The sequence below is a fragment of the Rana temporaria genome, chromosome 9, assembly GCF_905171775.1.
Source record: "Rana temporaria chromosome 9, aRanTem1.1, whole genome shotgun sequence".
Classification (NCBI taxonomy): domain Eukaryota; kingdom Metazoa; phylum Chordata; class Amphibia; order Anura; family Ranidae; genus Rana; species Rana temporaria.
In genome coordinates, this window is record NC_053497.1 from 122,943,508 (window position 1) to 122,957,779 (window position 14,272).

A 14,272-nucleotide genomic window follows, 5' to 3' on the forward strand; every position below is an offset into this window, starting at 1 on the left:
TGATTTTGACAGAGAAATCATGGGAAGAGGCACGTGGGGGAGGAAATATCATGAGCTTGGTTTTGGATAGTTGATTTTGAAGAAGTGATGTGACATCCAGGCTGATATGTCTGTTAGTAAGTTGGTGATGTGAGTGGAGACTGATGGAGTGAGCTGGGGGGTAGAGAAATAGATTTGGGTTTCATCCACATAGAAATGGTATTGAAAGCCATGGGAGGCAATCAAATGACCCAGGGAGGCGGTGTAGATTGAGAAAAGGAGAGGTCCAAGAACAGAACCTTGGGGGACCCTGACAGAGAAAGAGAAAGGAAGAGGAGAGGAGGAAGTAGACTTTGTATGTCAAATTTTCTTTTATCTAATCCTGTGGCAAGGTCTGCAGTTATGTAAGAAGTCGACTTTTAATTATGATGATAATTAATGATTTGGATTTCTTAAAGTTTAAGAGACCCCATATAAAAAATGGTATACTGGCATTAGAAGAGAGGAAGGAGGTCATTATCAGGCCTGCTGATAAGGGTGGGGCGCTGGTTTTGGGGTATAGTGCTTATATCAAAATGATATTATAAGGCAGAGATGGATAGATTGCTGGAAGATAGAAATAGATTATAGATCGACTTTAGATTGTTATATAAGAATCCGGTTACTGAGTATAAGGAGGAGTTGAACAGGTTAATTAAAAGAGGGATGGAGAAGATCTTGAATAAAAAGGAAGCACAGTATCTTAACCCTTCCTAATGTAGAACGCCTGTAATATATTTTTTGCCAAAAATACATTAGGATAGTACCAATTCCACCAGGGAGGCCCATAGTTAATGGGGTTTATTCCCTCTCCTCGCATATATGTTGATATATAAAAAAAAAAATACAGCCTTTAGTTATCTCCCCTATGGCTTATTCATAGGACATGTAGCATTTGCTGCAGACCTTAGAAAATGTTCCTGTTATTAATTCATGTTTTTTAGTAACAGAAGATGTAGTTCGCTGTATATTTTCATTAAACATTCAGACGCTATGGAGTCTGTAGAATGGGCATTGGAAGAATCAGATCTTAAAGCAGAGTTCCACCCATAAAAGAAAAATCATTACTGTGCAGCACATAATATAATAAATGACATTTGGAGAATTTTCATGCTATGTGGTCCCTTCAAATCTTCTCCTTCCTCACCGCTGCTCCTTACGACACTTCCCTCTGTGCCTCCACTCGCTACTGTGTCATCATTTCTCAGGGCTTTGTTGCCTTCACAATGGGGCGGGGACTTCCGACGACGCTGCCCATTGTGATGGCAACTCGAGGCCTCGTACACACGACCGAGAAACTCGACGGGCAAAACACATCGTTTTGTTCGTCGAGTTCCTTGTGAAGCCGTCGAGAAACTCAACAAGCCAATTTTCTCCATTCCAAGGAAATAGAGAACATGCTTTCTTTTTGGCTCGTGGAGTTTCTCGACAGTTTCCTCGACGAAAATGTACACACGACCGGTTTCCTCTGCAAAAAAATATCTCCCAGCAAGTTTCTTGCTGGTTTTTGCCGAGAAACTCGGTCGTGTGTACGAGGCCTGAGAGGTTGACAGGGCTGCGATACCGTGAAAATGGGCGTGCGCGAGCATGGGCGGTGCATGCTGGTCGCTCAGCCTCACCGTATTATTCTTGTGGGCTTCACATAAACACACACAATATGGGAACAGCCAGCAATTTTATAAGTTGATTTTTTTATATTAAACTGACATTGGGGGATGAATTTTTCTAAAGACCTGAGTGTTAAATGTCTATTTCATGTCCTTAACCTCCCTGGCGGTATGATTCTGTCTGGAATTACGTACCAAAAGCGGTACAATTATTTGCAAGGAAATTTGGTGATTTGTACTGTAGGCCTGTAATTCTTAGGAATAACTCACTTAAATCTGACCAAACAAGAATCTATGACATTTTTTTAAAAACAAAATTATAAATTATAATATAATAAATAATTATAAATAATTATAATAAATAATAATATAATTCTAATAAAAATTATTCAATAATGTAATCAAATCAAAATCACTGAAATTTTCTCAGTTGCAAAATTGTCGCTGTCATTATTTTTTTTTTTTATGACGAATTTCCCCACAAATCGCTATCGCACAATTCTGCAAGTGATTATAATTTAAAACCGTTTTTGACATAAAGGGACACTTTTGGTTGCTATGGACAATCTACAGTTTGCAGGGAGAAAGAAAGGTTTTTATTATATAAAATGACATGTAGGACACTGGGCAGACCACTAGGGACAAGGGGGGGGGGTGTTTTTTTTACATACAGTACTGTAATCTATAAGATTACAGTATACTGTATGTACTGTGTTTGTTTACCTTTTTGAATTTGGCGCCGATCTCCGCTCCCGTGCGTCGTAACGTCGCAGGGAACGGAGATCGGCGGCACAGGAGGACGCTGTGTGAATCGAGCGAGGTCCCGCTCGCTCACACAGCGCGGTGACATCGCTGGATCCAGGACAAGGTAAGCCAGCGCACGCTGCAGGCTCTGCATATCTACCCCGAGCGTGACTCGGGGATACCGATTATAGCAGAAAAAATCAACCCCGAGTCACGCTCGGGGATACCGCCAGGGGGGTTAAGAAATGTTTTTTAAAAAAAAATATTACATGTCGTTGGAACTCTGCTTTAAGGAAAAACTTTTTCATTCAATTTATTACATTTTTGTTTTGATTGTCTAGAGTATGGTTTCCAACATGTGGGATGGACTTCTAGACGTATGCAAGTCAGGATACGTGAACATATTACTGTAATAACATAAAGAAAGGGAAAAAGGGGTCAGTTTACTCAAAGTTAAATAACGGCTAATATATGCGCTAAGATACAGAATGCGGTAACAATTGTGCAGGTGTTCAATTCACTAATAATTTGGAGTTCAATACCGAATGTAGTATTTGTATGAATTAGCAGTAATTATCACATTAGTTAATGCGATAATTTACTGCATTGAGCTCTAAAGCACCTTGTCCCCATGTTGATAGGGACAAGGGTCTCTTTCCCACAACTGTGACCAGTGGTTGTGGGAGTCTGTGGGCAGGGGGCTAATCATAATCTGGAATGGGGGGGAAAATCGGAATCTGGAAGCCCTCTTTCAAGAAGGGGGCCCCCAGATCCCACCCCCCCCCAAGTGAATGAGTATCAAGTACACCGTGCCCCTACTCATTCACCAAAAAAAGTGTCACAAGGTAATAAAAACACACACAGTTTTTGATAATTCTTTTATTAAAAAAATAATAATATAGTGTCCCATGATGAAATCTACCATCAATCATGCCGCCCTCTGCCCGTCGGACCCGAAAAAGAAAAAAGATGATCCCGTGGTCGGTGAAGGCTGGTTGCCTACTGCAGGCTGCGCCATCTGACATTTTTTATATAGGTAATGGGCAGGCCACCTGGCTATGTCACCTGGTGGTCTGCCCCCTTGGGACATCACAGACCAGTGCATGCTGTTTGCAAAATTGTTTTTTCATGCGGTATTTAACAGCACTTTACCGCATGCGATAATTTATGATTATACAGGATTAATATAGCGCCAACAGTTTGCGCAGCGATTTACAATGTAGGGAGACACTACACCAACAGTACAATTCAAAACAAGAGGGTTAGAGAAGCCCTGCTCTTGCGAGTTTACAATCTAAGAGGGTGGGGCTCGTGAAACAAAAGGTAGGGACTGTGAGGGATGAACTAATGAGGGGAGTAGAAGATTCGGTTGTTAGCTGGAGGCAGGATAGGCCACCCTGAAGAGATGAGTTATCAGGGATCGCCTAAAAGTGGACAGAGTAAGAGATAGCCAGACAGATTGGGGTAGTGCATTCCAGATGATGGGAGAGGCTCTGAAGAAGTCCTGGAGACAAGCATGTGTGGAGGAGACAAGGGAGCTAGAGAGCAGAAGGTCTTGGGAGGAGTGGAGAGGACAGTTTGGGTGATATTTGGAGAAGTTGGTGATGTAGCTTTGGGGCAGAATTGTGAATGGCTTTGTATGTTATTGTTAGTGTTTTTAATTTTATTCTTTGGGCAACGGGAAGCCAGTGCAGGGATTGGCAGAGAGAAGTGGCGGACACTGAACAGTGGGTAAGGTGGATGAGTCTGGCAGCGGCATTCATGATAGACAGAAGAGGGAATAGCTTGCGAAGAGGTAGGCCAATGAGGAGGGAGTTACAATAGTCAAAGCGAGATATAACAAGGGAGTGAATAAGTTGCTTAGTGGTTAGAAAGGGGCATATTTTGAAGATGTTTCGGTTTTGGACAGTGATTTGGATTTGGGGCTGAAAAGACAGAGTCTAGGAATACACCTTGGCATGAGAGGAGGGACTGATGGTTGTATTATTGATCTTGATGGAGACGTCAGGGGGAGGGGCACGGGTTGAAGAAAAAATTATGAGCTCGGTTTTAGAAAGATTGAGTTTGAGGTAGTGGTGTGACATCCATGTTTATATGTTAGTTAGTAAGTTAGTAATGCAAGAGGAGATTGAAGGAGTGAGGTGAGGAGTAGAGAGATAGATTTGTGTTTCATCAGCATAGAGGTGGCACTGGAAGCCATGGGGGTTTATTAACAGACCAAGGGAGGAGGTGTAAATGGAGAAGAGAAGGGGTCCAAGGACAGAAACTTGAGTTACCCCTACAAAAAGAGGAAGTGGAGAGGAGGAAACAGAGTTATAGGTCACACTGAAGGAGCGCTGTGATAGGTAGGAGGAGACCCAAGAGAGCAGATTCTTGAAGGAGTTTTTTGAGGAGGAGGGGATGGTCAACAGTATCAAAGGCTGCAGAGAGGTCAAGTAGTATGAGTTTGGAGTAGTGGGCATTGGTTTTAGCAGTTAGTAGGTCATTAGTGAGTTTCAGTAGGGCGGTTTCAGTGGAGTGTAGCAAGTGGAAGCCAGACTGTAAGGGATCATGAAGGTTGTTGTCAGTGAGGTAGGAGCTAAGACGGTTGTAGACTAAGTGTTCTAAAAGTTTTGACACAAACAGGAGCAAAGAGATGGGTCTTAATTAAGTTGTTCAGGTTGGTGGGCTCCAGTTGGTGGTATCCATGTTATTTATCCAAATAAATAACATGATACCCTTATCACATGTGGTAAGTGTTAGTGAATTGACCCCAATTAAACATAGCAAATGTAGACATTTTAGAAACGTCCACAATAGGGATTCCAGGAGCCTAAAATGTGGGGGACTTGAGAAGATGAATAACCACTGGATGGAGACAGTCTCGTGAGATATTTAAGTCAATGTCAATGTGAACGTTTATCTTATCATCTACAGAAAAAGCCCTTATGTTTCATTCTTTACTGGTACCAAAGTGAGCCGGCCTTAAAAGTGTGTAAAACCAAAATGATTTAAATTGCGCTATAAGCAATAGTTAGTTTATGTTTACATAACTGAAATATTTCTGTCTTTTATACATATTTTATATAATTTTATTTTTAGGGGGAGATCGATTTATCTGTGTATAAATAATAATAAATGTACGGTAATTCTATACTTATGAATTGCTTTATAAGCATTGGTTAGTTTATGTTTACATAACTGAAATATTGCTGTCTTTCATACTTATTTTATATCATTTTATTTTTTATTGGAGTTTAATTTATCTGTGTATAAATAAAATTGAATGTATTTTTAATGTTTAATTTTGAAATGTATGCATCATTTGGAAGTGTTAATATACAGTGAGTTATATAATAACAGGGAGTTCTAGTTAGTTTGTTTGTTAGATTTATAGTTACATTGATGGCTCTAGTTTGTGTAGAGCCCCATTAGTTAGTTCGGGATAATGTGATGTGAAGCAGTTTTCACTGAACACATTACTTCCGGTTCCCGCCAATCTAACCATGATGATGCGGCTTATGTCTATTTAACGGCTTGTGTAAGTCAGGTCCCCATCAACTGAAGAAGCCCAATCGGAGGGCGCAACGCAGGAGGAGCCAAGCCCGTAACATCACGCCGCCCCCGTTTGTGTGTGTAGTGGTAAGCAAGGTGACGAATACATTTACAAAGCGCATCTGTCATTTTTATCCTGTGAGTGTTTTATATTGGCTGGGGATTTAATAAACCTTTTAGAACAGTTATTTATTTATTTTTTAGATATTTTGTATGGACTAAAAATGTTATATTTAATTTGTATATATATTGATGTACACACTGATAGTATATCACATTTGAGTGTTGCTCTACACTTAATTTTTGTATATTTATTTCTGTGGAAGAGGGTGTGGTGGAATCAACTTAAAGTGTTATAGGTAGCAACACACTGGGGGTTATTTACGAAAGACTAATCCACTTTGCACTACAAGTGCAAACTACAAGTGTAAAGTGCACTTGAAATTGCACTAAAAGTGCACTTGGAAGTGCAGTAGCTTTAAATCTGAGGGGTAGATTTGAAATGCGGGGAAGCTCTTTTATTATCCAATCATGTGCAACATAAAATGCTGCTTTTTATTTTCCTTGCATGTTCCCCTCGGATCTACAGTGACTGCACTTTCAAGTGCACTTTTAGGGCAATTTTAAGAGCACTTTGCACTTGTAGTTTGCACTTGTAGTGCAAAATGGATTTGCCTTTAGTAAATAACCCCCACTGTATTTTTTGTTGATTTGTATAATTCTTAGGAGGTATTTAGGCTGCGCTGATAGAGACATAATTATTACATACATCAGTAAGCCCATAGGCGTGCGCAAGGGGTTTGGCAACCTGTCAATGTTGGGTAGGTGACAGGTAAACCGCAATACTTCCTTGCCGGTCCTCAGAACCTGGACAGAAGAGGCGGCTGGGGGGGGGGGGGGGATTTAGTGGAATCGATCTTCTCCTCCTCTCCCTTTTGTCAACATTCAGCTGCCACAGGAGGAAAATATAAGGGATCGGTACTAATATATGCCACCCCTCCTTTCCCTGTTCCTCTTCCTTCTGTTGCCCGGGTCCCCTATGTGCTCCCTTGCTCCCCCTTCCTCCCATTGTTCTAGGATGGAGGGCGGGGAAGAGGTCAGTAAATATGTCAAACGCATATGTGTTGGAGCTTTAGGGTGCACACCCTAATGCAATAGGCTGCGCACACCTATGAGTAAGCCTTGGTTGCCCATGACCCTGTTGCTGGTTCAACAGTTTTCCTTTTCCAGACCGGTGACATCCCACAAGAACTGCAGTTTTGGAGTTACTCTGACCCAGTCGTCTAGCCATTACAATTTGGCCCTTGTCAAAGTCACTCAAATCTTCACACTTGCCTCTTTTTTCTGCTTTCAACACATCAGCTTCAGGGACAACATGTTTACCCACTTTCAGATGCCATTGTAAAAAGATAATTAATGTTATTCATGTTACCTGTCATTGATCATAATGTTATGTCTTATTGGTGTATATCGCAAATTCTTTTTTTGTCATGAATATAGTCTAAAATATAAAAAAAATTGATTCCAGAGCATCCATCTGTCCTTCCTCCGCACTGTCCCACCATACTCGCACCAGGCTCTGGTCTGGTTTGAGATGATGCGTATCTTTGCCTGGAATCACGTAATTCTCATTGTGAGTGAAGACCACGAGGGCCGGGCAGCCCAGAAGAAGTTAGAGACCCTCCTAGAAGAGAAAGAATCCAAGGTCAGTATGTGGACATCACAATGAAATGTATGTTGTTATATTTCTTCTTTGCGATAACCAGTTCTCCTCAGATTGTTCAATGTGTGTAGATTCTTGTATGTTGAAACATATTTCTCTTTTCATCGTAACATGACAAACATAATGCTGAAACATCTAGACTGTCTCACTAGCACCTGACAAACCTTTGTACTAGTTTCATCTCACATGCTTTGCCGAGGGCCAAAATCTCCTTAAATCAATCAATAAAAGGGAATAGCCTGGAGCTTTGCAAATCTAATGATAACACAATAATAAACAAGGAAAAAATAACTAGATGTACAATGGATATATTAAATGGTAGGCACCCTGACGGACCAGCAGCTTAGTTGAATTGGCTAACGATGAATATTAGAGCCTTTCTGCCAGTATCTGTACAATGCAGCTTCTCCGCGAGCTCCCACTGCTGACATCAACATCATCCGCCCACATCTCCATCTGACACATGCTAAGCACCGCTTTGCTGACATGGCTCATTGCGATAGATTGATATCCCGCTGGCTGCTTAGCTCCTGGAGAAGATGCAATGTACTAAACTAGGGGTAGACCAAAATTTGTAGAGATCTTTGCACTGCTTAGAAAGCTGCTGCCGTACATTACGTGAACATTGCAGGGACCAAACACAGACTTTATAAACTAGAGGTCTGACTGCATCTATAAACATTAGAAGAGGGGCCGTGAAGGCATTGGCTATAACAACCAATTCAACTGCAGCTGTAATTCTTCCAGTGTGGCTAAAATTATAGCCTTGGCAAATCTCAAGAGCCAAATAGCCAAGGTACCTTAACTTTTATAATTGGTAGATTTTTGAGCCTTTTATGTTTTTGTTTAATCTTGTCTATGGATCCTAAGGCCTCGTACACACGACCGAGAAACTCGACGGGCGAAACACATCGTTTTCCTCGTCGAGTTCCTTGTTAGGCTTGTCGAGAAACTCGACAAGCTTGCTTTTCGTACACACAGTCAAGACAAAATCTCCTCGTTCTCAAACGCGGTGACTACAACACATAAGACGGCAGGGGAAGTTCGATTCCACTGGCACAACTTTTGGGGCTGCTTTTGCTAATCTCATGTGTTTGCGTGTTAAGTAAAAGTTTGGTAAGAGACTATTTGCACTTTTCAGTCTGTTACAGCTTGAAAAATGTGTTATCTCCATTACAAATGCTACTGTTACTCCCGTCTCATACTTTATTCTGAGCAAACACGTGTTTCTTAGCATACACACGCTTGAGTTTCTCGTCGAAAACCAGCCCGTCAAGGATTTTGACGAGCCAATTTGAGACTCCCGTCGAGGAAATAGAGAACTTGCTCTCTTTTTGGCTCGTTGAGTTTCTCGACAGTTTCCTTGACGAAAATGTACACACGACCGCTTTCCTCGGCAAAAAAATATCTCCCAGAAAATTTCTTGCTGGTTTTTGCCGAGAAACTCGGTCGTGTGTACAAGGCCTTAGATGACTAATTATCACCCGGAAAATTTTAAAACAAAAATTAAATTGGTTGCTAAGGGCAATGTTATAGTTAACTCTTTTACTTTAATTTTATTTATTTTTTTATCAGATTAAATGTAGAAGTAGTTGCTAGAGCGTGCACAAAATTTAAATGGTAAAAGAGTAATAAATTAAATACAAATTAAACATTAAGTTTGAAAACTGTCAAATATTATTGTGAACAGGAAAATTACACATCTATGTACATGTTGGTAAAGTGAACCTTTACTTAATTTTAGATTATTAATCAGTTGTGGAGACTGGGCATGGCCAAAAAACTTGATCGCCTATAATATGCTCTGTCCTTTTACCTTGCTGTGGCTACCCTTCACATTTGCCTGGTTGTCAAAATTATAGCCCAGAGTTGTTGTTTAAATGCAACAATACAAAGCTGCTGCTGTAAAAAAAAAAAGCAAGACTGCCTGACCCAAGGTTTATAAACAATGTTCAGACAGAGAGAAACATTGGGGTTGATTTACTAAAACCGTAGATTGCAAAATCTGCTTCAGCTGTGCATGGTAGCTAATCAGCTTCTAACTTCAGCTTGTTCAATTAAGCTTTGACAAAAAAAACAAAACAAAACTGGAAGCTGATTGACTTGATTGATTTCTATGCACAGCTAAACCAGATTTTGCAGTCTGCAGTTTTAGTAAATTAACCCTATTGCTACTTTTGTATCTACACTGTTTCATTAATTAGCAGACAAAAGGAATGAGCTTCACTATATGATGATATTATGTCAGTTAAAGCAACCTGACAAGGTTTTTAGAAAAAATGTGTTCCGATTCAAACCCTTAAAAACCGTGATCAGCCCTAATTAACTTCCCCTTCTCCCTTTAACATTTACTTTCCTGATTATTTTTTTTGTTTATTTCTATTTTTCTAATCAGTAATATTTGAACTTAGTTTTTTTTTTTTTTAGTTCATTCATTTTTTTTTTTGTGCGTGTCACATTTTTTTGCAATGCTTTTTACCAGAAACCTAGTGTTAGGACAAATTATAATATAAACTATATCATTTTTATCTACTGTAACAATCCTTGTTTTACCTTTTTATTTCTGTGAATTGTTCAAAAAATAAAGTAATTTTTGCAAGAAATCCTTATTCTTCCTAAAAATTATATATGGTATTTAAAGTAACAAAAATATTTTTGCTAAAAAAAAACAAAAAAAACAGGCCCATGTTTTTGGTTCATAGAAGTGTACAGGTGTGAGAGATGAATTGGTTAAAACAGGTCTAAATTAACTCCTCGTTACCTTTTATAACCTTTACAATATAACCATTATAATATAACTTCCTTTGTGCCCCTTCATTTTCGTTTCATTGATTATTGGGGCCTTACTTTCTCTGACTTGATTGCTAAGCCCTACCGCCTTCCATCCCTTTGTCCAGTGCTTCAATGGCCAGTAAGCCATTTTCATTGGACACATTGATTGTAGTGGGCGCGGCCTAGCCAGGTAAAATCAGTCCTTAATAAGAAAGTGAAACAAAATCAGAGAGGGCACAAAAAAGTTAATAGCAAACATCTGAACTTTCTTGAAACTCTAAAATGGAATACAGGTTCACTTTAATGTCATACACAATTGTTTTTCAAACACTATCACGCAGCAGCAGCGGGTTTTTTTAACTTCACCTTTCCCCAGCTGCTCCTACTCACCGTCCTTTCGATTCTTTGCAGCTCCACTTGGCCCCCGAGGGCTCAGAGAAATACCTGGTACTTCTAGGTGTGGGTTACCTTTGTGACATAAGCCCTCATGTAATAATAAAACATATAAGTACCAAATAACACAAAATGTTTCATAAATGTCAGTCTAATATAAAAAACGTATAAAAAAATAGAAAATAAGTCTTGACATGTTTTTTAGTTCAAAATACATTAAATGCTGTTGGCTTTAGTTTACCATATGACTCTAACAAAAAGAACAATCTTAACAAAAGATGTATCAGCATTGAATAACACACAACTTAGAAACTATTTTCAAATTAATTCCCTAACATACAGTAAAAGACATTAAGGGCTGGTTCACAAAAGACGTTTTCCAGTCCTTTTTTAAAATAACATGCAAACTGGATGCACTGTGTGTGCCATGTATTCCAGTGGCCCTAGTTTACACCAGAGTGGCCAGTTCCAGGGCTTGCAAAAAAAAGTTAAACTTGCTGCATTTTTTTGGCCAAAAAGCATCAAAATGCGAGTAAACACACGAGAATGTCTGAAATGCACATTGTCCTAATGAAAATGAAAATAAAGATTTTTGAAGTGTCAAAATAAAAAAGAGGAAAAAATCCTGGTCTGCATTGTACGCGTGTAAACGCATATGTAAAGATGCCTCTGGTTGGAAAAAAAACTCATCCGGTAGTCATTTCCCCAAAAAGTTAATATAGCATTAATACAATAAAATTATCATCAACTACTTCAGTAAAGAAATAAGACATTGATCTAAATGAACAAGTGAATTATGATGATAATAATAATAATAATAATAATAATAATAATAATAATAATAATAATAATAATAATAATAGTAATAATAGTAATAAAGTAATAAGAATAATAACAATAATAATTAAAAAATATAAAGAATTCACAATTTAGGTGGTTGTCAATTGTGGACCATTGTGTATGGAATGCTATTATTAATCAAAAAGCATGGAATGCTATTATTATTCCAAAATGTACTCAGCACAGATGGAGACAAAAACCTGACAAAACTTGAGTGAGAAAATCAAAATTAAATGGTCAGAGAGAAGTCAGAGAGAAGTGATAGCTAATGTCTCAATGGAGTCTGGTTATAATTGTTTGAATTTAGCTCATCATTCACCTATTGTCCTGGAAAGCACTTTTTGGTGTATTTATCAAGTTTTTTTCTATAATAAAGGTGGCCTCAACATTTGGCCAATATAACAAAACAAGAATAACAGTATCTACTAGTTAGTATAATTTAAGATTGAACTGGTGGTACGGAGTCTAGTGGTAAATATTAAACAATCGTTAGGTAATAGTCTTGTTTGATACAAAATTAGTGTATTATCTAGGAACACTTAATGTGGGCATGCTTAGAATACACTGTATATACAATACAATGGAAATAAAGACGATCTTAGCTCCCACTTGGGGACACTGTGCTTGGTAGTTTTGCCAAGTCTGATTCAAACAAACCCAACAAAACATGGCCCTACTGAATTGCTTTGTAGTGCACTTGGCAGAATAGCCAGACACACTTGCTTACAGTTAAATCATTGCTTAAAAGAGATGTATGGGATTTTTTTTGCAGATTCATACTTACCTAGGGCAGCATCGGTCCAATGCTGCAGCTGTCCCCAGCCAGCTCTAACACTGAGAACCGAGCAATCAAACACAGCCGATTACTCGGTTCTCAGGGCTCCTTGAGCAGAGAGCTGGTGACATATTTCTTACTATAAAACCAAAGCTGATCCTTACAACTTTTGTAAAAATTCACATTAGGCATGAATAAAGAGTATAAAGAGTTTATTTTAATTTCTATTTTTGTAGTTTTATTAATATTTCTGTACATTTTTTGTACCTTTTATCACCAAATTTTGCCCAAAAAAAGCTTGATTAGAAACTATTAGATATAATTTCGAAACATACAAGGGAAAAGAGAGCGCACGGCTGCCCTAGTGTAATACTGTTTTAATGATTAAAATTCAAGATCAGAAGTAGAGGGTTACACTCACAAACATGGGACTGTAATCGCATGTACAACAAGAAGTATGTCTCCTCTCCTGGCCTATGTGGCTGGGTTGGCTCCAAAACCCGACGGGAGATGCGAGATGTTGATCCGAGCCTAGCTTCCACATCCCGCCAAGCAGTGAAACCAGCTGTGCACGCGCAACGGACCAGCCAGCGCTGTGTGACATCACTCGCATGAATGTAGTGAATGTAGCGTCTCCTCTGACAAGCAAAAGGTTGTCAGAGGAGATGTATGTTTCAGATTTAAGTCCGCCACTCAGTGGATTTTTGAGAAAGCTGCAACACCTAGAACAAGAGAACTTTAACATCTACTGTCAAAATTTGAGAGGTGTCTTTGTGGGGTCTGCGCTGATTGGTTTTTGTGCGTTTAGATCTAATTTCAGAGGCTAGTTATTTGTACATTTTCATTTTGCTATTTCAAAATTTTATAAGTTAGTATCACTTGGTTAAAACTATTATTTTTGGGGAATAAGTCAGTATATTTTCTCAGAGCTGGATATGCAAATTTAAAATTTTCTTGTTATCAGTATTGGTGATATTATTAATTAAATGAATGTCAATGATTATAGAAGATTGCTTATGGCTTGAATGATCTGTTATTTGCCCTTTTAATGAACTTATTTGTATTAAGTTTGAAATAATATAATAATATATGTAATTAGGAACATTAACAATACAAAAATCACTATGTTCTCTTCTGTCCTGTTTGTGTTATAACATACACTCAAATAATTTCAGATGCAAAAAACATTAGTGAAATATAACATCACCATTTTTACAAACTTTAAAAATGTAATATCTGTAAAGGCTTTTAATAGATATCATACAATAAAGAGATAAATTAAACACATTTACCTTAAACTCCAGCACAAGACCCATAACCTTAATATAATTTTATAATTCTCCTCATTTTTTTTAGACTCATGGGTTTAAAAGAGAACATTTAAAGAATATATTTTAAAAGAAAAATATTGAGGCTAGCATTGTTGACTTCTCCTTCTGAAAAAGCTATTTGGATTTCATGCTGTCCCTATGGCTTCTTTAAATTGGTAAACCTTAAACTTTCATGATCTGTATGCTTGTTCCACATCCAGGCCTCAGAACATATTAAAGCCATTTGATCTCCATGATATCCAGGCATTTCGTTTTTCAAGAACGTGCCAGAAATGGCAGCTTCAATATTCTCCCGATACATTTTTTTTTTTTATAACCTATACTGTTAGGAAAATGATAGGTAACAACAAATGTCATACAGGATCAAGGGGAGATAGTAAAATAAATAGCAGCATAACAGGAAAAATATGTAAGGTAGTGTGATGGGGATAATTCTTGAAGACTGGAGAATGGAAATTTGATTTGAGTTTTTGCCAAAAGGAACCAATCAAGATTTCGTATTTTATATAATTGAAAAATATAGAAGAATTCTGAC

The 14,272-nt window shown here is 38.3% G+C and overlaps 1 protein-coding gene across 9 annotated transcripts in view; it reads left to right on the forward strand.

Moving 5' to 3' along the window:
• Positions 1-14,272, forward strand: part of GRIN1 (glutamate ionotropic receptor NMDA type subunit 1) — a 121,458-nt gene that overhangs the window by 29,309 nt on the left and 77,877 nt on the right. For all 9 annotated transcript variants that reach the window (XM_040324383.1, XM_040324384.1, XM_040324385.1 and 6 more), the window contains exon 3: positions 7,432-7,608. In XM_040324383.1, coding sequence (XP_040180317.1) covers positions 7,432-7,608 — 177 coding nt within the window. The remainder of the gene's footprint in view (positions 1-7,431; positions 7,609-14,272) is intronic.